General features: G+C 42.1%; 1 protein-coding gene across 5 annotated transcripts in view; it reads left to right on the top strand.

Moving 5' to 3' along the window:
- Window positions 1–2,290, top strand: part of PLCH2 (phospholipase C eta 2) — a 1,017,756-nt gene extending 1,015,466 nt beyond the window's left edge. For 3 of the 5 annotated variants that reach the window (XM_082273768.1, XM_082273764.1, XM_082273765.1), the window contains one exon: window positions 5–2,290. In XM_082273768.1, the coding sequence (XP_082129894.1) occupies window positions 5–1,662 (1,658 nt within the window). In that variant the 3' untranslated portion in view covers window positions 1,663–2,290. The remainder of the gene's footprint in view (window positions 1–4) is intronic. The other 2 variants (XM_082273767.1, XM_082273766.1) reach the window with 1 other exon arrangement.
- The last annotated feature ends 23,807 nt before the right edge of the window (window positions 2,291–26,097 follow it).

Below are 26,097 nucleotides of genomic sequence, written 5' to 3'. Positions count from 1 at the left end.
TCAGATGCCAGACAAATCTCAATGTGTAGGTCGGTCTCTTCTTTATGCAGTCTTGAAACCATAACAGAAGAACCAACCTTTGCCAAGGAAATACCTTTTCCTGATCCAAAAGTTAATCAACCTGCTGCCTCAGTCAAAAATGATAGCAGTAAAGTGTCTGATGAACCCACAGGATCTCATTCTGAATGTCCTAATGCAGCAAGTACCTCCAATAACATGCATGGAATAAACACTGAACATGCTGCAGGTAAAATATCAACAGCATCCAGTGGTGCATCCACATATACTAACAACAATACTGAAAGACCATGCAAGGAAAAGAATGGAAATATACTCACCATCACAAATGGAAAACGTGAAACCACAATTACCTTAAATTCTGCCAACATGAAACCAGGAATGTCTTTATTAGCACACGTTGCAAAAGACAAGGCCAAATATTGTCAAGTAAAAGAGAACATAGCAGAGCAATTCTTACATCAAAATAACAGCACTACAGAGGCAAACAAAATCGATAGGCTTCCTGAACAGCAGATACTGAACAACCCAATAAAGCATTCATTATCTTCCACAGGTCAGAGACCACAAGTTGATCGTATAATCCAACAGCCATCCATGGCCAGGGTTGGTCCACCTGTACCTGTGAGAAGAACAAAAAGTGAAGGTCATGTTATTTCAAACAGCTCAGCCTTGAATTTGAATTCTGTGTGTCAGTCACCGGTGGCAGAGGTTTATTCTGATGCCACCATTAATGATAAGATTTGGAGAAAACTAGAGTGTAATAGTCATAGGGACAGCATGTCTTCGTCTTCCAGTAAATCCTCTAACGACACAGTGATTGATCTCTCTTTGCCCAATTTAGCACAGAAAAGCTTGTTGGATCTTGATATATCTGATGATAACTTTGAAAGCATTCATTTAAAAAACAACATTAGACCAAGATCAGCAACAACTTTAGATCGAGAGATTTCCTTAGGAGTAACTAAAAGCAAATCAAACCCAAATTTAATGTCCAACAACAGAGCAATAAGTGAACTTTCTCCAAGACCTCTGGCCAGAAATCCTGAAGAGGTACTGCCACCTCTACCAAGACGAAACACCTGGAATAGACTATATATTGAGAGTCTAAAACAAACCACTAGCAAGTCTAACCCCAATAACAAAACATCCACTAGTCAATCAATGTCTAAAAGTCTTGGAGACCTGACCTCCGATGATATTACATGCAACTTTGAAAGCAAGTATAGGAGCATTAGCAGAAGCTTTATAACAAGGTCACAGAGAGTGCAGAGAAGACCAAATGGTACAAAAGCTTCCAGCAAGTCTACAGATTCTCTTACAGAGCAACTGAAGAAGCTAACAAGTTTTGAGAAAGAAAATGATATAACATCCCCTACTGAATTTCAGCCAGTTCAGTATGAGGATGACAGTATGAATTTTCTTCGAAGGACATCCTCCAGAAGTCAAAGCAGAGTACGGTACATTGCTAACAGAGCAAAGCAGGCTCAAGAACGACAAAGACTCCAGAATCTAGTAAACAACAATTCCATAGAGGAGAGGGGGAATCCAGAGGGAGCTTGTGCAATAACCAAAGGGTACTGTATGGATTCCATTTCACCGTCCCAGTATACATCAGAATCTTTGGGCAAGTTTGGACCATAATATAGTGCTGTGACTAAAACCTACGTACCTTTTTATATTCATGTAATCATGCAGATGATAAAGTTGTCCACGCAAGAAATACCTCGCAGGGGAAAAAAAATATATATCTTTAGTTTTTGAGACTTATTTGGACTGCTGAAATTATAAAGCACTTAAAAGTACTGTATATATTTTTAAAATGATTGGTTTACACTGGGTTTGCAATATCCCCTTACCCTCTTCATTGCTTTTGGTTTTGTTAATCAGTCTGCGAAGAACTGGGTTCTCTTCAACCACCCATGCCATTCAGAAGAGAACATTCCTTGTCCCACATACAGTATGATAAACTTTTTCTGCACTGCTTTACCAATGTGAAATGTGCTATTTTTAAATCGCTGCTGTATATAGCACTTTTAAATTACAATTTTATTTTTTTTTGCACTGCCATATACAGTTTTCCAAATATGGTATGTTTTAAACAAAATAACATTTTAACTCTCTTACTAATGTATTATTGATGTAAAACAAAACCTTTTATGTTTTTTGTCTAAATTTTTAATTTTTCTTTTTTAGTTTTTGCAAAATTTAATTTGTAATGTTGTCCTGGATGTGCATTTTAGAAAAGTGGTCATAAAAACGTTGTTACTTTGTTTTTTGTTTTCCCTGCTGAAAAGTCATTTGTCTGATTTTTATTTTTGTTAATTTTATTCTTTGTTTATACTAATCTTCATTACAGTAAACATTTAACAAAAAGTTTGTAAGCCACCAAAATCTATCAAATAAAATTATTTAACCGTAAGATATAGACTTGTGCATTTTAAGAGTTCAAAAAATATATATTTGCAGCAACGGAATTCCATGACCTTAAAAGCAACAGATCCCAGTAGCGATTCACAAAATAGCTCTATTAGAGCAGTGTTTCTCAACCTTTTTTCAGTCAAGGTACCCTTTAAAATTATGGACAGTCTTGAGGCGCCCCATTCTAAAATGTAAAAACTATTCTGATAGTTTTACAGAATGCAGCAACATCAATACACTTAAGACATCCAACCTTAGAGGTGATTTGTTCTTCCAAAGCAAATACTAGTACTGCCTAGTATTCCAGTGTTTCTCTTCTTCCTCAGATTTTCTCCACCACTCAGCTAATGAGACCCCAAAGATGATGGAGAGAGGCAAGGGAGTACCAAACAAGGATGATATGCAGGTAACGGACATCTACCTTATCAACCGATGATGCCTTTGGTCGTTAGGTTGACAGCTAGAAGGCTGTAATGGTGTACAATAAAAATCTGTGGCTTTGTGTAACTAAAAGGCAGGTTTTTATCCACCCACCGGCTTGTATACAATTTCGGGGCAATTTCTAGGCCTTTTCCCAAGACACCCCTGAAGAAACCTCAAAGAACTCTGGTTGAAAAAGACTGTATCAGAGGCTATGGTTCATAGAGTTTTATTACCATCAAGATTGGCCACTATCAAACCAAATCGATAAGGAATTCCTATTTTAAAGCGCTTATTAAGTAACCCATAGCAACCATTTGGAATCAATCTTTAAAAAGTTAACTTCAGGAAAGTGATTTCTAAATGGCTGTTCTATGTTAATGCTCATAAGTACCTCTAAGGAAGGGAACTCTCTGTTGAATAAGGAGGTAGGTAACAGAGGGCTCTAGAAGTTCATTGCTATAGTAATGACAGACCAGGGCTACTGAGGAGTTTCATGACTTAATGACATTACATTGCAGGCTTTGATTTAGTATGTGAATCTCCAAAATAAACTCAAATCTAGTTTTATTTAAAGCCTAGCTCCTCATTTAATGTCCCATTTAAATAGTTTGTTTGGTCCAAACAATCCATTTACTGTACTGCACTAACAGGTGTGCTTGCTGGGTGCATTGTATCAACTGTATGTAGCCCCAGCTACATACAGTATAGAGTGCTGTGTTCTGTTTCCCATTCCACTTCAGAACAAAACCGAGTCAGGCTGAGCACTGCTCAACACTACTATAAATTATTACAAAGCTTCTAATTGACTGAGGCAGAGAGATTGCTGAATGACGTTTGATCTCTGCCTCCTTCATAGCATACAAAGCTTCCTGTGAATGGCTGAGCAGTGCTCAGTCTACCTCTACCGTGTTTCGGGAGTGGGACGGGTGGGAGTGGGACGAAAAATACCCCATTCCACTGTTGAAACACAGTGCTGTATACTGTATGTAGATGAGGCTACATACAATGCACCCAGCAAGTGCACCTGTTAGTGCAATAAATTGTTTGCTCCAGTGAGCCAAATTATTTGAAGAGATAGACTGTATTGAAAAACATGTAAAAGTAAACCTTGCAACACATTTTTCTCTATCGCTCATTGACAGACGTAGTCTTCTTGATTCTCAAGAGCTGGGTTATGTTGTCTCCGCAGGAGTAGGACTAGGCAGAATGACAAAACGTTCTGGCTCCACCCTAGGGGGCAGTCCCTGAGGGTATATCCTCCCTCTCTCTGCTACAGGGAATCAGTTTTTTTCTGTCTAGTCAGGAGTAAGGACCTAAGTTCCTTGCTGGGATCTTTTGGTCCTGGCAAGACTTTTTTTCTTTAAGAAAAAGACATTTTTTAGGTAGTTTTCTCCAGTGTTTTTTTCCTGTGAGATCTTCAAGCAAAAATGCCGGACTGGGCGACACTTGTGGTCACCCCAGCCGGCCTACGAGCGCGTGCAGACCAGGCATTGCGCTTGGTCGGCCGCGACATATTCAAGTAAGTATGCGGGGCCGGGCGACGGGCTGGATGTGAGATCCAGTGGTCACCCCGGTTTCTGCCTAAAAGCGCGTGCAGACCAGTGCGCTGAGTCGGCCGCGACGGAGTCCCAGTAAAGGGACTGACTTTGCGAGTTAAAAGCTCGCTTGGACGCCAGGACCAGAGAGTCGAGGCGTCCACAAACCCCCACCTCGGTGGAGAGGGTATTATGAAGAGAGGGTGCCTGTCGGTTCGGTATGGTGAGTAAAACGTTCCCTTTTTTCCTCATTTATGAGGCAGTATATATTATGGGCCCCTCCATATATGGTCAGTATATATCTGACACTTACAAGTCCCCCTTGTAATACAGCATGTGTTTGTGGGAAGTGGACTTGGTTCAAGAGCTAACACTCTACCCAGCAGACTGTAACATTACAGCAAACATAGGAGGTATAATCCTACCTTATGTGCAGTGTATCTCTGTAGATCCATATGTCACCTCTCAGCAGAGTGCAGGTGGATGTGCTGGGAAGACGATATCGGCGGTCCGCCGCCATTTTGCCGTAGACCGAATGCATGTATGTCCTCAGGTCACGCCGGCCGCCATGTTTTTGGAGTCTTATGTCTCTTCTATGGGGGCGGCCATGTTTTGTGAGCCCAGCTTCCTCGTGGAGGGCTGGGAATGCCGGAAGGCGTACACAGGGGGCGGAGCCACGCCTTCTGCCCGGGAAAAAGCAAACAGCTCCTTCCAGTCTGTGTAAGACAGACGCTGGCTGCAGTTTGTTGGAAACTGCACTGCATCGGTTGGTGAGCCTTGGGGGTCCCTCTCTCTCTCTCTCTCTGGGATCGAGAAGCAGGTACTCTGAGGGGCGCTATTGCGCTAGGGGGAGACACACAAAAAAAAAAAAAAAAAAGTTTTTTTGTTTATTGCTGGCAAAAGTGTCATGTATTAACATGGACCCTGCCACTCATGTATCTCCTCCGGATCCCCTCGAGGGGTCTGCGGGATCCTCCAGCACCCCATTGACAATTGAATCTTTGTCAGCCATTATGGAAACTTTTGTGTCCCGGGTGGAAGTGGCTTGGCAGGGACAGGGCGCAAGAAAGCGACCCCCGCCTAACCCCTTATTATCTGAAACCTCGGATTCAGACTCTGAGCCTATTTCTGCAGTTGCAGGTACTTCATCTGGTATTGGTGTCTCGGGTCCTGTCTCTTCAGACAGTGAGGAGGATGTTTCGGCATCTGCCATAGCCCGAGAGGAAGCGTTGGTAAACGCACTCATTGTATCTGTTCAAGAGACTTTAAGGTTACAGGGTATTCCATCAGAAATAGCTGAAACTGAGATCCCTTTTGGGACTAAAAAGCGCATCAAAGTGGCAAAGGTTTTTCCATTGCCCAAATGTTTTGGCAATCCAATCGATGAAGAATGGCGTCTGCCAAAACGCACTTTTAATATTTCCAAACGCATTGACAGGCGTTATTCGTTTGAGGAAACCCTTATTAAGAAATGGACAGAACCACCTGTGGTGGATTCACCAATTGCTAGATTGAATAAAGCCACGGTTATTCCTTTAGAAGACGCTCCGTCTTTTAAAGATCCAGTGGATCGCAAGATAGAAGCTATGTCTCGCACCATGTTTTCCTTGATTGGATCAGCTTTCAGGCCAATAATTGCTATTGGTCTGGTTTCGCAGGCTGTAACTGAATGGACCAAGTGGTTACGCCGGGACTTAGAAGAAGTCCCTCAGGCGGTATCAGATTTGTTGGAACAAATGATACAGGGGTTACAGTTTGTATGTGATGTGGCGTTAGACGCCACTCCATTAATGGCGCGAGCATCAGTCTCAGCAGTGGTTCTCAGGCGTACACTGTGGCTAAAAGGTTGGATAGCCGACCAAGGTTCCAAAAAAGCATTGGCTAATATCCCCTTTTCAGGAGAACGTCTATTTGGAGCCAACTTAGATGAGATCATTAAGGATCTCACCGGTGGAAAAAGCACCTTTTTACCGCAAAATTTTAAAGGTAGAGGAACTCGTCAAAGACGAGGGCCTTCTTTTTCTGCTCACAAGAGGTTTTTTCGTCCAGCGGGTGAAAAAACTAAGTCCTCCAAGGTTCCTACAGGAGGCGTCAGGGGTCGTTGGTCGGGCAAGCAAAAGCCCGCCCCCTCCAGACCTGAAGATAAACCATGCAAAGCCTGAAGGTGCGCCCCCACCCATAACTGGGGTGGGGGGACGTCTTCGCCGGTTCCCGGATCCATGGCTTTCCAGAATCCCGGACAAATGGGTTTGCGAAGTCATAAAGTCAGGGTACAAGATCGAGTTTCGATCTCTCCCACCGGCGCGATTCTTCCCTTCCAATATCCGACTATCTCCGGATCGTCTAGAAGATCTGCGGAGAGCAGTCACAGATCTACTACAACAAGGAGTGGTAGTCCACGTTCCTTGGACAGAACGGTTTCAAGGGTTTTATTCAAACCTGTTTACAATACCCAGGAAAGAGGGCAAAGTGCGTCCAATTCTGGACTTAAGAGCACTCAATTCTTTCGTCAACATAAGATTCAGAATGGAGTCCATTCGCACGGTAGCAGCCTTCCTGCATCCAGGGGATGTCCTAGCGTCCATAGACATCAAGGACGCCTATCTTCACATTCCCATTTTCGCAGGACATCAGCGTTTTCTACGCTTTTCCGTAGAGGAGAACCACTATCAGTTTGTGGCGTTACCTTTCGGTCTCGCCACGGCTCCGCGGGTCTTCACAAAAGTGTTGGCCCCAATGTTGGCACTTCTGCGCCAAAGAGGTATATCGATTCTAGGTTACCTAGACGATCTTCTGCTTCATGCAGAGTCTCCTCAGACCTTGCTACAAAACATAGAAATTACTATGATTTCTTTACAGGAATTCGGGTGGCTGGTGAACCAGCAAAAGTCTTTTCTGGTTCCCACCCAGAGGCTCGAATATCTGGGTCTAATTCTAGACACAGTCAGGACAAGAGTGTTTCTTCCGGTAGGGAAACTTCGAAAGATTCAATCAGCAGTCCAGTTGTTACTGTCCAACAGCTGGTCTTCCCTTCGGACTTGCATGAGGGTTCTGGGGTTGATGGTGGCTTCATTCGAAGCAGTCCCATTTGCCCAGTCCCATACCCGAATTCTTCAGCAAGAGATTCTCCTCAGATGGAATCGGAATCCGGAATCCCTGGACAATCAGATACGATTGAGCAAACAGACCAGAGAGTCTCTGGTTTGGTGGCTTCGGTCTCCAATGCTCAGCCAGGGAAAGTCATTTCTGCCAATAGATTGGACGATAGTGACCACGGATGCCAGTCTATCCGGATGGGGAGGAATTCTCGGTCAATTATCTGCCCAGGGACTTTGGTCCCCGGAAGAATCCAGATTACCGATAAATGTATTGGAACTGAGAGCGATCAGACTTTGTCTGATTCACTGGACCGAGCAGCTCCAGGGCAGCCCGGTTCGGATCCAGTCGGACAATGCCACGGCCGTGGCTTATGTCAATCACCAGGGGGGCACCAAGAGTGTCCGAGCGGCCAAAGAAGTGGCTTGCATTCTTTGCTGGGCGGAACGATTTGTTCCAGCAATCTCTGCGGTGTTCATTCCGGGGGTGGAGAATTGGCAGGCAGATTATCTCAGCCGTCAGACCCTGGATCAGGGGGAATGGTCCCTCCATCCAGACGTTTTCCACCAGTTGTGCCTACGGTGGGGCACCCCAGGTGTGGATCTGTTGGCATCACGATACAACAGGAAAGTTCAGAGATTCGTGGCTCGCTCCCGCGATCCTCTAGCAGAAACCGCAGACGCACTGATCGCCCCGTGGGGGCAATACCAGCTAATATATGCCTTCCCTCCTCTCGCGTTACTGCCAAGACTTCTTCGCAGGGTAGAGGAGGAAGGAATCCCAGTAATCCTGGTAGCTCCGGACTGGCCTCGTCGAGCTTGGTACGCCGACATGGTCAGACTGGTGGCGGACGTCCCGTGGAGACTTCCTCTCAGAGAGGATCTACTGTCTCAGGGACCGATCTTCCATCCTGCTTTACGATCGCTGGCTTTAACGGCCTGGCTATTGAGACCCAGGTGCTGAAGGACAAAGGTTTGTCAGCTTCAGTTATTCCTACTCTAGTTGAAGCAAGGAAAGCGACTTCCAGAAAGATTTATCATCGCACATGGAAGTCCTACATTGCATGGTGTGAACCTTTTGGGGTTCCGTCCTCGGTCTTATTCGATTAGTCGAATATTGGCTTTTCTGCAACAAGGGGTTGAGCAGAAACTGGCCTTGAGTACTATCAAGGGTCAGGTCTCAGCATTAGCCATCTTCTTTCAGAAGCCTTTGGCTACTCATTCCTTGGTGCGGAATTTCATCCAGGGGGTGCGACATCTGGCTCCGCCAGTGCACGCGCCGTTACCCCCCTGGGATCTTAATTTAGTGTTGTCGGTTCTTCAGAAACCTCCCTTTGAAGATATTAGGGAGATTCCTCTACCCACGTTGTCCCAGAAGGTGGCCTTCTTGGTGGCTATTACTTCTGCACGCAGGGTGTCAGAACTGGCCGCATTATCTTGTCGTTCACCATATCTGGTGGTTCATAGAGATAAGGTGGTTCTTCGTCCGAATCCATCCTTCCTACCAAAAGTAGTTTCAGAATTTCATCTGAATGAAGAAATTGTATTACCTTCCCTGTGTCCTAAGCCCAGTCATCCTCGGGAATTTGCTTTGCACTCCTTGGATGTGGTCCGGGCGATCAGGGTATACTTGAAAACGACAGACTCGTTTCGCAAGACGGATTCACTTTTTGTGATCCCAGATGGACCCAAAAAGGGGTTGCCTGCATCTGCCGCGACCATTTCCAGATGGATCAGACAGACGGTAGTGCAGGCTTATTCTATTAAGGGTCGGGAGCCCCCGTTCCCTGTTAAGGCGCACTCCACTCGGGCACTTAGTGCGTCATGGGCCTTTCGCCATCAGGCGTCAGTGGTCCAGGTATGCAAGGCGGCTACCTGGTCGTCGGTGCATACTTTCTCTAAACATTATAAAGTTGATGTAATGGCATCGTCTGATGCCTCATTTGGCCGCAAGGTTTTGCAGGCCGCAATTTGAGGAGACCAGTGGTCTACCTCGAGGGTTTTTTCCGTTGGAAAATTTTTCTTTAGTCTCATTCTTTGTTTATAATGAGCCTTTAAAACTTCTAGTTTGGCACCGGTTGGGCCTTCTAGATTGGATTTGATTTTGTCAATCCCACCCCTCATTTGTGGCACTGCTTCTGGATGTCCCAGCTCTTGAGAATCAAGAAGACTATGTCTGTCAATGAGCGATAGAGAAAAATGGATTTTTGTAAGAACTTACCGTAAAATCCTTTTCTCTTAAGCTCATTGACAGACGTAGTACCCGCCCCTCTATCATTGAGTTGGGTTGGGTTAATTTCTCTGTACTGCTTTAAACAGAACTGATTCCCTGTAGCAGAGAGAGGGAGGATATACCCTCAGGGACTGCCCCCTAGGGTGGAGCCAGAACGTTTTGTCATTCTGCCTAGTCCTACTCCTGCGGAGACAACATAACCCAGCTCTTGAGAATCAAGAAGGCTACGTCTGTCAATGAGCTTAAGAGAAAAGGATTTTACGGTAAGTTCTTACAAAAATCCATTTTTATTCAAAACCGTTTTTTTTTTTTTTTTCTTTCTTTTTCTGTGAGCTTATATTTTTCAAATGTGAAAAAGTCTGAATTTATCAGTTTTGGTACAGACCTTTAAAAAGTGACAATAAATCGTCCAGTACTGTAGTTGTCTAGTTCAAAATAACAAGAGGGGTTTTAACCACTTGACCTCTGGAAGATTTATCCCACTTCATGAACAGGCCATTTTTTGTGGTACGGAACTGCATTACTTTAACTGACATTTGCACGGAACACTGTACCCAAACAAAATATATGTGCTTGTTTCCCACTAATAGTTTTCTTTTGGTGGTATTTGATCACCTCTGTTTTTTTGGGGGTTTTTTTTGTGCCATAAACAAAAAAAGACCAATTTTGAAAAAAAACAATTATTTTTACTTTGTTATAAAACAAAACCCAGCCAATAAAAAAAAATGAAAAAAAATCTAATTTCTTTATAAATTTAGGCCAATATGTATTCCAATGTAAAATCAATATACGCTTATTGGGATTATAAAAAAAATCCCAATAAGTATATATTGATTGGTTTGCAGGAAAAGTTATAGCGTCTACAAACTAGGGGATTTTTATATATTTTTTTTTTACTAGTAATGACCGCAATCGGCGACTCCTAGCAGGACTGCGATGTTGCGGCACACATTCTGACACTTCTGTCACTTTTTTGGGACCAGTGACACTAATACAGTTATCTGTGCTAAAAAATATTCACAGTCACTGTACTAAAGGCACTGGCTGGAAAGGGGTAAACAGGGGCGATCAAAGGGTTAACTGTGTCCCTAGCCAGTGTTTTACTACACTGTGTGAGGTGCTTTTTTACTAGGGGAAGAGGTGGAATTTATTCCCCGCTTTGCAGACACACAAATTCCATCCTTTCCCCCCTGTCAGATTGTCAATCTGCCTATTTTACATAGGCAGATCTCTGTTCTGCCTCTCTGAATAACAATCGGCAGGTGCTGGCGGACATTAGGTACCGTGCACCAGCCAATCAGCTTCTGGTCTTTGTAATCCCAGCGAAAGTGAGTCTCCGGCACGCGCATGTGTGCCCCCTACCCGAAAGAGTCGAATCAAGTATATAATTGTGATCCAGTACACAGTGCTGCCCTGTAGCACTAAAACGGCTCTAGGGCAAACCTTAAGTGGTTATTATATATATATGAGTTTTCACAGAAATAAATTGCACTAAAAATAACGATTTGGGGGATTATATTGCTTCCAGTACTGGCGGTTATATGCCAGGATTTCTAGAGACAGAAGTAGCAGAAGAAATTGCTCGGTTAAAGCCTAATAAAGTGAAGGGCCCGAATGGTATTCATTCCAGAGTTCTAACAGAACGTCAAGGTATAGTTGTTGGACTATTATTGGATCTTTTTAATCAATCTCTTCTAACAGGAGAAGCTCCCCATCACTGGTGGACAACTAATATTGTACATATCCTCAGGAAGGTCAGCAAAGTAGAAGCTGGCAACTACAGGCCAGTGAGTTCAACATCAGTTGTACTCAAGGTAATAGAATTACTCCTAAAAAGAAGGATCATTGATCACGTAAAAACACACAACTTGCTGGACCCAGCCAGCATGGCTTTACTGAGAACAGATCATGCCAGACCAATCTGATTGAATATTTTTTTCAGCACAGTATTTGATACAGTTCCACATAATGATCTAATAAAAAAAAGTTGTACAAGCTAGGACTTAGCCCTTGGATGGCTCCTCTGGATGTGCAGTTGGCTAAAAGATACCAGAGTGTGGTTGTAAATACTGGCCAGATCTAGAGGTGTTCTGGGGGTGGTCTTTGCCCCCCCAGATTTCAGTGCCCCCCCCCCCAGGACCGGTGATATATATTATCTTCTGCCTGGGCGCACTGTGACCTATCTTACACTGCACACAGAGTAATCCATATGTTCTCCCTGTAATTATCAGAGTTTCAGGCTAGGGGTGGGTGCACTGTGCTGTGCCGATCCTGGTACTCAATAACTCACACTCATGAATCCTGTCAGTGAGCTATTGGGAGAGAGGATCGGCAGTGCCCAGCACACCTCCCTCTGCTGTCCTGACTGAAAGAGACTGTTGCTCCTCTCAAAAGAAATTCACTCATAGAGTACTTTGAATTACATTGCAGCACAGTGTAGATACACTAATTGTGATGCATCGTACTGCTCCTTTTTTTTTTTTTTTAAGCGAACTTTGTTAAAAACTTTGTTAAAATGTCCGAGGCATTTCATAAAGTTCAATTGGCTGCTGCACAGTATGAGGCGGCAGACAGCTTTGCACTGAAGAAAAGTACTGCATGCAGCACCACTTAACCAGACATACCAGTGACAAGGCATTTTGCCTTGTCATGTGACGGGACTGAGCTGGAATAGCCACATAACACAGTTCCATCACATCTAGTGTGAATGTACCCCAAAGGGGGAGCAGTAAAACTACAGCTTGGCCACATAAGTTTACCACCCCCACACGCACATGTGAAGGAGTACTGAATGAGAAAAAAAGTACAGCTGCAGAGTCCCCTTTCTCCCTCTCTCCCTCTCTCCCTGACTGCTGAAATCTATACCCTGTGTCTTACATTACCTAAGCTGGCCATAGATGGATCAAAATTTAACCAGATCAAGGGGGGGGGGGGCGAATTTCAGTACATGAATGGCCATTTCTGCTTGACAGAAGTTGGTCTAACGATCGACTTTTGTTGAATGGGAATGTTGGTAAACTTTTCTCAGTCATCAGCTGCAGACCCTGATCAGTGTAATCTGACAGCGGAGGAGTCCCCACTGTCAGATTACAAAAGCACAGCGGGGGAGGATTCCTCTATCCACCTTGCTCATGTGATTTTGTTATACTGTTTTGACTTTTTTATTGTAAAGCCAGCAGATTGTTAGTTATGGGCATTGTTAATGTTTACATATTGTTTATACTTTTTAATTACAAATTCTCCTAGTTTATAATAGTAATGTGTCAATTTCCGCTTTTCCGGAAAAGAATGCACTCTTAGAATATTTCCCATGTTTTGTCAGAAAAAAAAAAGAGTGGGGGGTGTCTAGAAGGAGCCAAGTGGGAGAGTGGGGGGTGTCTAGAAGGAGCCAAGTGGGAGAGTGGGGGGTGTCTAGAAGGAGCCAAGTGGGAGCCCAAGGCCCCACAATGCAAGTAAACCAACAACCACCAGGCATCTTTACCTTACTATGTAACCAGTGGGGCTATCTAACGTCTCAGAAAACCACACCCAATTTATACCACAGTGCACTGCACACATTCTGCTTCCTTTTCCTCTGGCTGTGAGGCCTGAGTTAAGATCTTGCACATGGGTCCACTGCTTTCATAAAAGCCTCTGCCAAAATGGCTACACAGTGCCATGCCCCTATCCACCACACTGCATCATTTGTTTACATAGTATAGGGGGGCAGGCCAGGATCCACAGCATTATTCATTGCCATTTGTGAACGGGGACTCTATTGTGATGGGGGAATGAGGGGAGTTCTGTTGCTATTGGGGGGCAGACTTTGTTGTGATGGGTGGGATACTTGTAATGGGGAGACTCTGTTGTGATAGCAGGGGTTCCAGTGGAATTCTGATAGGGTGGGGGCAACTCTGATTTGAAGGAGACCAAAAGTCTCTGCAAAAGTGTCTGACTCTGAAGTGATGGGTGAAATCGAATGTGAAGGGGGGACTGTCCCATGTGACAACGAGGAGTGGGTGACCTCAAAATCCAGGGAACTAAGAGAGGAGAGAATAAATTAATACTGTGTTGACATTATGCCCACCGTCTTTTTTTTTTTTTTTTTACTGCACCCCCAGATTAGACAGGCTTTAGAACAAAGACCAGTCTAAAACTATAAAAAAACAATAAAACTGTCTATACACTAACTAAATTTTTGTGGGTAAGGTATGTCTTTTTGCTGATGACACAAAGGTGTGCAATCGGGTTGATATCCCTGGTGGTGTCTGTAACATGGAACATGATTTGCCATTGCTGGAAGATTGGTAAAGCAGTGCAAACTGCAGTTAAATGATTCTAAATGTAACATAATGCACCTAGGGAAAAAATAATCTCTTGGCAGAGTACAATATTGGGGGTACAGTGTTAGCCAGCACTACAGAGTAAAAAGTTTTGGAGTACATAATTCTGATGATTGGAAAATGAGCAAACGCTGTGGGCCAGGCAGTTGGTTAAATGAATAGGATTCTAGGATGCATCACTAGAGGAATTACCAATAGGAGGAAGGGGGCCCTGATTCCTCTATATAGATCTTTAGTTAGGCCCCATTTATAATACTGTGTCCAGTTCTGGAGACCTCACTTACAAAAAGATATTGAAAAGATAGAATGAGTCCAGAGATGGGCAACAAAATGGTGAAAGATTTGAAGGATAAAACATATTAGGAGAAACCTCACAAACTAAATATGTACAGTCTGGAGGAAAAAAGGGAAAGGGGAGAATTAATAAAACCTTTAAATACATCAAAGGGATGAGTAAGGTTCAGGAGGACAGTATTTTTAATATGAAGCCAATATCAAGAACATGGTAATATGACTTCAAACGAGCAAGAGGAAAGTTCAAAACTGATCTTATTAAGTATTACTTTACCAAAAGGTAGATAAAGTGATTGTAAAGTCTCTGAGTTTTTTTCTATTAAAATAACAAACATGTTATACTTACCTGCTCTGTGTAGTGGCTTTGCATTAAGATAAAAACAAAAAACCTTCTGATTTTATCAACCCTTTTAATGCTTGGAATAGACTTCCAGCAGAGGAAATGAGTCAATCAACAGCAAGTGGATTCAAACATGTTTGGGACAAACCTAGATCTATACTCAAAAAAAAAAAAAAAGTTGTCCAAAAAAATGTATGAATGGAAAAAAAAAAGGGGACAGACTCGATGGACCACTTGGCCTTCTTTTTGCTGTCACTCTTCTATGTTTCTATGTATATTTTGTATAGTGTCAATAACTTCTGTAGAGCTGTTGAAATTATGGGCACACACAAGCTAGATCTCTACTGTTATAGCATACACAGTGAAAAAACAACCATACGTTGTTAAATTCCAATTGCTGCTGTTTGACATATTTTTTGGAATATTGGAGTGCCACATTTTAAGATAAACCATTCGATAAACATGCAGCAAAATTAAAAAAATGTGTATTCAAACATTTATTTTATAGCCCAGAAACATGATAGCATACAGCCTTTCGAATATCTTCCCTGAGTTATACCATTTGCATTTGCACTGAACACAATTTCTTTGTACCTGTGCATATGTGAGGACAGTCCCCCAATCTAGCCATTATTCGCTTGATCTGGGGATGATATTATGTCTGTGGAATTCCTTCAATAACACTGGTTTTCCACTGTTTAGTGTAACATGCAGTCTGACAGGTTAGTAAATCTGTCCTGATTTCTAGGATTTCCTCTGCTAGGTAAATGTTATTGTAGTGATTCACCTGCAGGAGCTGTTGGTTAAGAGAGTACTCTGTTTTTTGCCTTGACCTTCTCAAATGCCTCAGCACCTCTGACACACCAGGCTGAGTGTAAAGCAGGAAACAACACACTGAAACGTGGAAAGTAATGCCTAATACACAATAGTTGTGCTATATCAAAGAGTAGGTACCAAACCATTTAGCAAAGGTGTTCTTAATGTGTTGTCACTCAGTAAGATAACAGAACAAATACACATACATTGGCAATTGTGGTAACACAGGTCAGCATGCAAGAGGGCTAACACCAAAGGCTAGGCCTAAAATGACAGGAAGCATCAAGGTTAGCATTAACAGTAGCAGGGTCACCCAAAATGCAACAGTGAACAGTAGAAAAAACTTGATCTATCAAATGAAGGAACTATACTGCCAGTCTGCACTAATGGCGAATATGCCAGGAAGTCAGTGTTTAACAAGAAGGGGTAAAGAGGACAAAGGGAGATTTATAGGATGGATTATAGGAGGGCCAGTCCTTAAAGTTGATCTTCTGCCAGCTATTGTTGGGCCCCTTTAGTTGCATTTGGTGCACCCAATGATAGTCTTTTAAGTCTGTATGCAGTGATATATGTAGGAGTTTGATACAGATTTTGGCACAGAATGATGTGGATGTGGGCCGGAGGTTGTAACAGTTTGGTGTAACTGTGGCCCATGGTTGGTAATAGTGTGGTATAGGTTTGGTAGTGCGGTATGCATTTGGTGCACTAGATGTCCTGCTCTCAGTGGCTCAGTTTCTGCTAACAGTGTAAGGCAGGCTAGTGGCCCACTCACCAACTTAAGGATGTGGCAGAAGGCTCTAACGGTGGAAGAGGCCCCCTTATTCTTGCGTTTCTGCAGTTCAGTCAGCTAAAGTGGAGAGTCAGATGAATGCTCCGGTCTCCCCGCAACAACAAAGTAACAGGAGCAGGGCTGCCAGTGCTGTTGAAACTCCGGTCACTCCGCTCCCAACCTTGGGCTCGTGTCTAGCTGGCTTGGCCTCCTATGCACTGATCACTGCACTGGCAGCTGTGTATTATGCACTCCCATGGCACCAATAGAGCAGGCTTTTCCTGGGCAGACAATAAAAATCCTGCTAGTCAATTAGAACCTGTAGTTTAGAAAGTCAGTTAAGAAATTACATGGCTGCCGTCCTGGACTGCAACACCCAGAGTTCCAGATTATCTGCAATAAAGCATATGGGTTTGCGTCACTTTAGCTCTCCCCTGCTTGCCTGGGTAGGCTGGTGCGACACAATATTAAAATCACAATGGAGAGAGAGGCAAATAGAGGGCAATCACAAACCGCTCTAAACCCTGGCGCTGTCCATGAAAAGTCTCCCAAGGATTAAAACAAGTCCCACTGAGCTCGAGCAGCTACCCAACCACTGGTGATGGATGTAAAGAGACAACAAAAGGCAGCGCATCAATTCTGAATCTTTTATTGATTTCTACTTCCACAAGGGTCATTGTAACCTCATTCTGTAAGAATTTGAAGCGCTAAATAGAGGGCAATGGCTACACTAGATTTCCACTCTCTGCCCATCTCACCTTTATTGACACCAGTCTATATTTATTGGCAGAGCTAACTTAAATTTATAGGGGCTGCTTTACCTGAGGGAGCCTGGATTGTTTAGAAACAAGCCATCATCCTCTGTAGTGTATTAGCAGCTTTAGTTTAGTCCACTTTACGTGATGAGATTTGAGACTGTTGAACCAATGGCATGTATAATGGACAGACATGCTGGAGAGTGAGACTTCATCCATGCCATCATCCAACTGTAATTATTGCTTATTATTCTACATGTATTCATAAATATACCGCAGCTTCCACTAAAAGGCATGCATTTTATAAATGAACTGAAAAATAATATGCAGTGTTGACATATGTGCAATATCTGTTCTCTGTTACAAATGGGATCACCCTTCAACATTAAGTTTAGGTGTGCAATGGTATTGTTAATGCTACAGCATACAAACATATTTTAGACAAATGAGAAATTGTCTTGTGGCAACAGTTTGGGGAAGGCCATTTTCTATTTTGACTGTGGCCCTGTTTGACCGGTTTGGTGTGGAGAAACCAAAGTATGCTGCACTGAGTCCAGACCTCAGCCCTACTGAACACCTTTGGAATGAATTTGAAAGCAGATTGAAAACCATGTCTTCTCATGCAATTTCACTACCTGACCTCACTTGCTCCTTTGACAAAATAGGTTAAAACCCCCACATAGTCCAAAATCTTGTAAAAAGCCTTCCCAGAAGATCAGAGGCCATTATCGCAGCAAAGGGTGGCTTAATTTCAAAATAGCGCCCATGGTTTTGGAATGGGATGTCCAGCAAGCTCATATACAGTAGCTGTGATGTTCAGGAGTCCATAACTTTATCACTTTTGGATACTAGCTTGTTAAATGTGCCCATTTATGCAGGCAGACTAATACAAATAAATTAAGAAAGGATGTGTCACATAAGTATGTTTGAGATTAAGACAGCAATTGTAGAAATCAACAAATTGGTCACAAAAGATTAACCTAGCTGCAATAGTCAGTTTCTACTGTAAAACACATAGGGTATTTAAATAAAGTCCTTTTGCAGTCCATGTTTTCTAGATACTTTTTTTTTTCAATCTGATATAATGTCATTTGGTGGTTATGATAATTCTGGCTTGTAAAACGACCCAGCAGCTCTCCAAGCTTCAAAAAACCATAAGGGAGATGCAAAGAATTGGATAGCATTCTCAGCAATTTTTCAAAGTAGTATACGTCATCTGTGACAAGTCCTCTGTGGCTTCATACAGGCAACGAATGGCCTCAAGCAAACCAGCTTTACTAACCTCCTCCTCTTTCAAAGATTCCATACAAAATAGACCTCTTGTTACCAGTTCTATGTTCCTTGCCAGCATGGCTTATATTTTAGGGTTTAGAATGTAAAGCAGTGGCCAAATTTAAAGAGGTGCTCCAGCCTGGGCAAAAAAATAAAAATTAAAGGCAGCAACTACAAATACTGTAGGTGCTGACTTTTCATATAAGGACTCTTACCTGTCCAGGGATCCAGCGATGTCGGCACTCTGAGCCGATTCTTCAATCGGGTGCAAGCGCGGCATCTACACTAACGGAAACCAGCAATTAAGTCTTCAGGCTTCACAGCCTGTTTCCTACTGTGCATGCCCGAGTCGCACTGCGCTTTCTGAATAATCCAGCCATCTTCTGGGACCTGTATGTGTCCTATAAGGCAGTGGGGGGAAGGAGGAGGCTCCGGAAAATACTTAGAGATTGCAGCGGCGATCTTACCCGGAAGTGGGAGCGGGTACCTGTCAAAACAAGGTACCTGCTCCCCTCCCCCCCCCCCCCCCAAAAAAGAGCCAAATGTGGCAGTGGAGGAGGGCACAGCTCCCCGTTTTGTATGGAGCGCTGCTTTAACCAGAGTTGTCAACTGCCCTTTAAAAATATGATGCATAACACACACACATATATATATATATATATATATATATATATATATATATAATCTGTGTGTATGGAGATATAGCTATACATATATATAAAACTGTAGGTAATATAGTATGTTTAAGGTGCATTTTGAAATGCATTTATTAGAAATTGGCCGGCCTATGTTTACAGGTAAAAGTTTGTTAATCTGGTATTGACAGAAGCAAGTACAATTTTCCTTGCACTAAGGTAAGAAAAAAATTCCATCACAATGTAAAAATTCCCTTGCAAAGTGAACAACCTATTTTCCTATGGTAAATCAACTCCATTGAGTGCAGTGTATGGCTATGACCACAATGCATATTGATATCATCTCATGGAAAGGCTTCTGAGGGTTTTATAAACTGGAAAATAGTACAAAATTGTGGCAATTCTCAAACCTTGTGTGCTAACACATAAGAAAGCAGACATGGGCAAGTAACAAGCCATGGAAGATATTTTACTGTGTTTTATATTCTGTTTTGGAGTAGTAAACTTGCAAACTAGAAATGTGTTTAGTTTCGGTTTCATTCATTTAGTAAATCATTTAGTTTCTTCATAATCGTTATGTTAGAGCAGGCATGTCGCGGGCGCGGCGGCGTTTTATTACTTATATACCTTAACTATAGCATATATTTTATATGCGGCCCGAGAAATTTTCTCTACACACTTCTTCACCCAGAGAAGCCAAAAGGTTGGACACCCATGTGTTAGAGTGATTCATTTTTGGTAAACGATTCGTTATTTCGAAAGAGTATATATTCATTGTTCCAAATCAATGAGTATTTTCGGAAGTTCTGTCTTCATTCGTTAAGTTATTGAGTTAAATTTCCCCATTCCCAACTGACTTTGTTGGGCAACACACATACAAATGAATGGTCTCTCAAACCCAATACAAAATATTGTTATTAGAATGTTCACGCTACGCTCACTAGAACAAAACAAATGTGCCCAAATCAATTAGGATAATTTGTTATGCCGTTACATTATTTTGGATGCTTCAAACGATAACAAAAGGCTCAGACCCCGTTCACACTGGGGCGACGCTACTTGCCGGGGCGACGCTACTTGTCGTCGCACCGCAACCTCGGAGCGGCCGGCACGGACTTCATAACATTGAAGTCAATGCAGGTCACTCCAGGTCGCCCCAAAGAAGCTCCGGACCCTTTTTCTAAGTCGGAGCGACTTGTGTCGCTCCTATTAGAACGGGTCCACAGCTTCTCTATGGCAGGCGACCTGTCAGGCGACCAGGTCGCCTGACAGGTCGCCCCAGTGTGAACGGGGTCTCAAACGATCGCATCATGTCATACAAATAAAACAAATGAATACGAATGAATTTGTTGTTTTTTATATATATTTTTTTGGATTGGTTGATATTACTATTGTGATGTGGAAATTCGGATATACAGTAAAACCTTGGTTTGAGAGTAACTTGGTTTGAGAGCGCTTTGCAAGACAAGCACATTTTTAAAATAAATTTTGACTTGATATACAAGCGATGTCTTGATATACAAGTAGCGTCATGTATAAAAAAAAGGAGAGAAGCCTCTAAAGTGTAGCAATATGGTTACATTTAACGAAGGTTCAATATTTAGCAACTCACATGGTTGATGATTGAGCAGGCACATCTAAGTATGCAGGCATCTGGGGTAAAGCTGTCCACATAGACCATTCCTCTACACAGCCATCTTCATCATCCCTTCCCCGCTGCACTCCACAAGGGATTCAAAGCCTCACTTTCAGATCACTCTACTGCAGGCTATTCTTCCCGGTCAGGATTGCAGACTGACAGTGGTGAGAGCCGGTGGTTCAGAAGATGGTCTATGTGGACAGCTTTACCCCGGATGCCTGCATACTTAGGTGTGCCTATTTTAATCATCAACCATGTGAGCTGCTATATGTTGTACCTTCATTAAATGTAACCATATTGCTACACTTAGAGGCTCCTCTCATCTCTTATATTCTGTAGCTCTGCTAGATTTTGCTTCTAATCCCCTTGGGAAGGCTGCATATTGTGGATGGACATTTTATGGTTACACAACCTATCACATTGCTATAATGTTTGTATATAGACTATAAACTGAAGGACTTGTGGAACGAATCATCTGAGTTTCCATTATTTCTTATGGGGAAATTCGCTTTGATATAAGAGTGCTTTGGATTACAAGCATGTTTCCAGAACGAATTATGCTCGCAATCCAAGGTTCTACTGTATCTGAATTGCACAAATTTCGTCCAAATTTGTATTCAAAACTAAACAAATGGCACATGTCTATTGCAAACACCTGCCAAAAGGACGTCTGTGTAAATGCCATATCTACACAGTAGGCTGTCTGTGATTGCTCTACCCAGTGAGCAAATAAAGGAATTGGTCCCATGCTGATGACACGCACTTGGGGGAAACATTAAAGGCTAGTTCCTTGACCGTCCCTGCCTTCCATACTTGTAAAGGTAGAGAAGTAAACATTTTTTATAAATGGCATTCTTGCTCTAAATCTGTGATCTATGGTGGCCACACACATTTATCAATTTGATCATACAATCAATCACTCAAAGCAAATTAAAGACCCTCCATTCAAACCACTTAGTGAGCTCCCAATTGATTTTAACTCTGCCAAGTGGATCAGCCAATGCGGAATTTTATAGATTGCTTCTGACTGATCGAACAAAATATCTGTGTGGCAGAGACCCAAATGTCATTTAATTTGCTGCAAAGGCACAGTACACTTTTAAAAAAAAAAAAAATAGTAAGTACACCTCCAAAGAATTTATAAAAATGTGCATTTAATAAATATTTTCTTTGAAACCCACAGAGCATTGCAACCACGATCAGTGCAATGTGGCTCCAATACACAGGCTCCTGAATTGTATACCCCCAGCCCCAGGTCTGAACAGAGGTATAGACCTTCTGTTATGGGGCTGGAGGAAGTAAACAATGGATTACAAGTCCAATGACATCACGGCTATTGAGTCAGCACAGTCATTGAATCCCTCTGCATGTTGGCAGTGTCTTCCCTTGCACAGATCCCCTGTGAATGAATGACACAGCAGTGTGGGTGGAGCCACAGATAGCCGCACTAAATTCAAGAAAACACATGCTGATTTAGGCAGGCCTGCAAAAAAAAATTACGTTTGCTCAGAAGTGCGTTCTATTCTTTGCAAAACTGGTAACTTCAATTTGCCAGTCATACTTCATGTGCATTAAAATTGCCATATATCTACAACCCCAATTCTAAAAATAAAAGTTGGGACACTATGTAAAATCTACATAGAATGCAATGATTTGAAAACCTCATAAACCCATATTTTATTCACAATAGAAAACAAATATTATATCAATTGTTTAAACTGAGAAAATGTACCATTTTAAGAAAAAATAAGGCAATTTTGAAATTGATGACCGCAAAGCATCTCAAAAATGTTGGGGTAGGGTAACAAAAAGCAGGCATAGTAAGTGGTACTAACCAGGAATAACTGGAAGAATGATTTCCAACTAATTGGTTTAATTGACAACAAGTCGGTAATGTAATTGGGTATAAAAAGAGTATCTTAGAGAGTCAGAGTGTCTCAGAAGTAAAGATGGGCAGAGGTTCTCCAATCGGTGTAAAGCTGCATCTAAAGATTTTTGAACAATTTTAGAATAATGTTCCTCAATGTAATATCGCAAATTCTTTATATAATGACCTAGGGTACATAATATCAAAAGGTTCTGAGAATTTGCAGAAATCTCTGTGAGCAAGGGACAAGGAAAAAACACAATATTGGATACCCACAATCTTCAGGCCCTCAGAAGGCACTGTATTAAAAAAAGGCATGATTCTGTGATGGACTGCATGGGCACTAGAATACTTCCAAAAATTACTGTCTGTGAACAAAATTCTCAGTGCCATCCAAAACTGCAAGTTAAAGCTCTTTTATGCAAAGATTAGGGGGGTACTGCCCCCCCCCCTCCACACTTCGACCTCAATAGCAAGGATCCATGATAGAAATGCAAACTTAAGGATACTTTGTCAGATGATACCTCCATGACCACACTATATTACCTGAGGCACTTAAAGACCTCTCCCGGGGACTAAATTTTGCACCCACTAATAATTTACATTTTTTTTCCACTATTATTGACATTAATAATTTTGCACACAGTCTCACTTCTTTTAAACACTGATTCACCTTCACTGTCATTTGACCATTCTTGTTTCAACAGTTCGATTTCTTTAACTGATTTTGATTTTCAGGATTTGTCTTCTACACAACATGAGCACAACGGTCATTCGCTGATACCCAGGCATACGCACAGAGGACAAGAATAAATCACTGGACTGTTTTATATTCCTCCCAATTCTAAGTCCGACTTTTACCCTGTACAAGAATCAGCTTGACATTTTTCAATAACTAGTTAAGAAAAATCTCATTACCTTGGCTTAGACCAGGGATCTCCAAACTAAGGTCCTCCAGCTGATGCGGAACTACACATCCCATGAGGCATTGTAAAACTCTGACATTCACAGACATAACTAGGCATGAAGGGAACTGTAGTTCCTGAACAACTGAAGGGCCATAGTTTGGAGACCCCTGGCTTAGCTTATCAATGCCTTTTTAACAGCTGTCCATCAGAACTAAACAGAAGAGGGACATTTTAAAGTCCCTAAAAGGAAATCCTAATATTGTAATCAAAAAGGTTAAGGAACTGTAGTCATAATAAATTCCCTAGACTACCAACAAGAGGCGCTACAACAACTTTCTGACACAGAAACATATGTCTATGCACAGATCCTACTCAGGAATACAAAAGTTAGAGCACATTATGAAAGAGGCAGTATCAATAGGGGTTCTTGATCAACTGGAGACCAAGAAATTTGTACCCTTCCACTCAGTTGTACCCGTTTTTCCATCATTACCCTAAAACATGTAAACCGAATATTCCCGACCAGGATAGGCCCATAGTGGCAAGCATTGAGTTCTCTAGGAGAACCGCTAGGCAACCTGCTGAATAGTCTGTTACAACCTCTGGTTATGAGAATACCTTCCCATCTACAGGACACTAAGCAAATGATACAGAGGCTTGAAGGTCTACCCTGGAGTGATAAATTGAAGTGGCTCACATGTGACATTAGATCCCTGTATTCTAGCAACCTACACAGTTTGGGATTACAGTCACTCAAACATCAAATGGAATTTTATACTTAATTCCCCATGGAATTGAGATGTGTTTTTTCCTGGAGGGAGTATATTTTCTTCTACGACATAACTATTTATTTTTTGATGGAGCATACTACATTCAAAAATAAGGAACTTGCATAAGGTGCAAAATTTTCTCCAACCTATGCAAACCTATACATGGAGTACTGGGAGGAACAGTATATCTACAGTGCCCATAACCCATACAGGAATGCCATTACTGTCTTCTTTCGTTATATCGATGATCTTCACTTTATTGTTGACCGTGATCGCTCAGTAGTTGAATTTTTGTTTTTTTTTTAAACGACAATCCTTTGAACCTTAGGTTAATGGCTGAAGAACATCCTACTGAGATCATTTAATTGGATCTCGCACTGATTGGATCTGCTCAGGACCACATAGTGACCGTGCATTCATATACGAAACCTACTTTAAAAAACTGCGTCCAGTTGCCACCCACCTGATATCATCAGGGCCATTCCAAGGGGACAGTTTATCAGAGCCAGGTGTAATTGCTCCAATTTAGCTGATTTAAAAAAAGAAGCTGCCTCCATGGAGTTTAGATTCCATGGACATTGATACAATAAATTTAGGTATCAAACAAGCTCGCTCACATACTGGAAATATGTCAATAATGGATCTCCTGAAACCTCATCCTCGTAATAGATGTGGCTGTGAGAGTTATAGGGTCAATATTGACCGAGAGCCCCTCGTGTTTTCCACACACTATAGCCCAAAATTCCATGATGATGCATGTTCTCTAGGTATCCAAAATGAAACAAATCACCGCTCTGAAGGCAATCAGCTGAGCCGGATAGATCCCGAGCAGTGGCAGTCCTGTAGGAATGGGTGCTCACCAAGGTCCGTGACCTGAGAAATCCATGTAAATGAAGAAGAAAGTGGCACTTCCAGACCCAGGAACTTGGAAACTTGAGTTTTATTCTTCAAATCAAAGGTACAACATCAGACAAGACCACAACACAGACTGGACAGCAGACGCGTTTCACACCTTGTGCTTATTCATTGCTGTTCTCTTGGTATTGCATGCAGACTCTAGCTACAAAGTGATATTAAAGAAAGGGGTTAAGTTTGTGGCCATAAAAGCATAGACAATTGGCAGCATAGTTTCTCCTATCTGGTTTGTCTCCAGAATACCCATCCTTAGTTACACACCATGGGTATGTTTAATTGTGATGCCACAAGATGCTCAAGTTGTAAGCATCTGGGAAATCCCCATGTCAATACCTCATGCTCTTCTGTCACTAATAAACAGCTGGTTAATTATCATAGTTTGTGGTGTACCTGATGACATGCATTATATGCTATGTTTAATATATAGGTAGACCTACAAGGCACCTTTGTAATAGGATGAGAGGTAATTTTTCCAATAAAAAAAACAACCTAGCTAGACATTGTAGACTTTTCCATGGCGCCAATACCCAATCTCTAAGAGTCCAGACTGCTGAAAGAATTGATTGTCCTGTTCGTGGTGGTGACCGGTTTTCCCTCCTTTGTAAAAGGTATATTGGATCCTTCAAACTTGACACTTGGATTACTAAAGACCTTAATTTTGAATGGGATATCTCTATTTATAAATGATTCCCTATAACACATCTCCAAGTTCCATCTTCTTACTTCTTTTTCCACCTTCCCTCTTCCCCTCCCCCCTTTATCCCTACCCCCCTCCTCCCTTCCAATATCCTCCCCCCCCTCCTTCCCCTTTCCTTCCCTTTTCGCCTACTTTTTTTCCAGTTTTTTATGCCCAATCAATTTAAATATCTAAAGATATGTTTACATACATTGCTCTTATGGCATTCTTCCCACTTTATCTTACTATTATATACAATTTTGCGGCCATTAACCGCATATATAATAGATAGTGCTGGCAGTGGCTATAAGGGAGCTTTCCATTTCTTTTTTTTTTATCTCATACTTTTTATCCTTTTGTTTTCTGATTTTTTAATCGTTTAATTTTATCTAGC

The sequence above is a fragment of the Pelophylax lessonae genome, assembly GCF_965119305.1.
Source record: "Pelophylax lessonae genome assembly, chromosome: 12".
NCBI classification, from domain to species: domain Eukaryota; kingdom Metazoa; phylum Chordata; class Amphibia; order Anura; family Ranidae; genus Pelophylax; species Pelophylax lessonae.
Note: the sequence above shows the minus strand (reverse complement) of the source record. Positions and strands in the feature narration are given on the sequence as shown.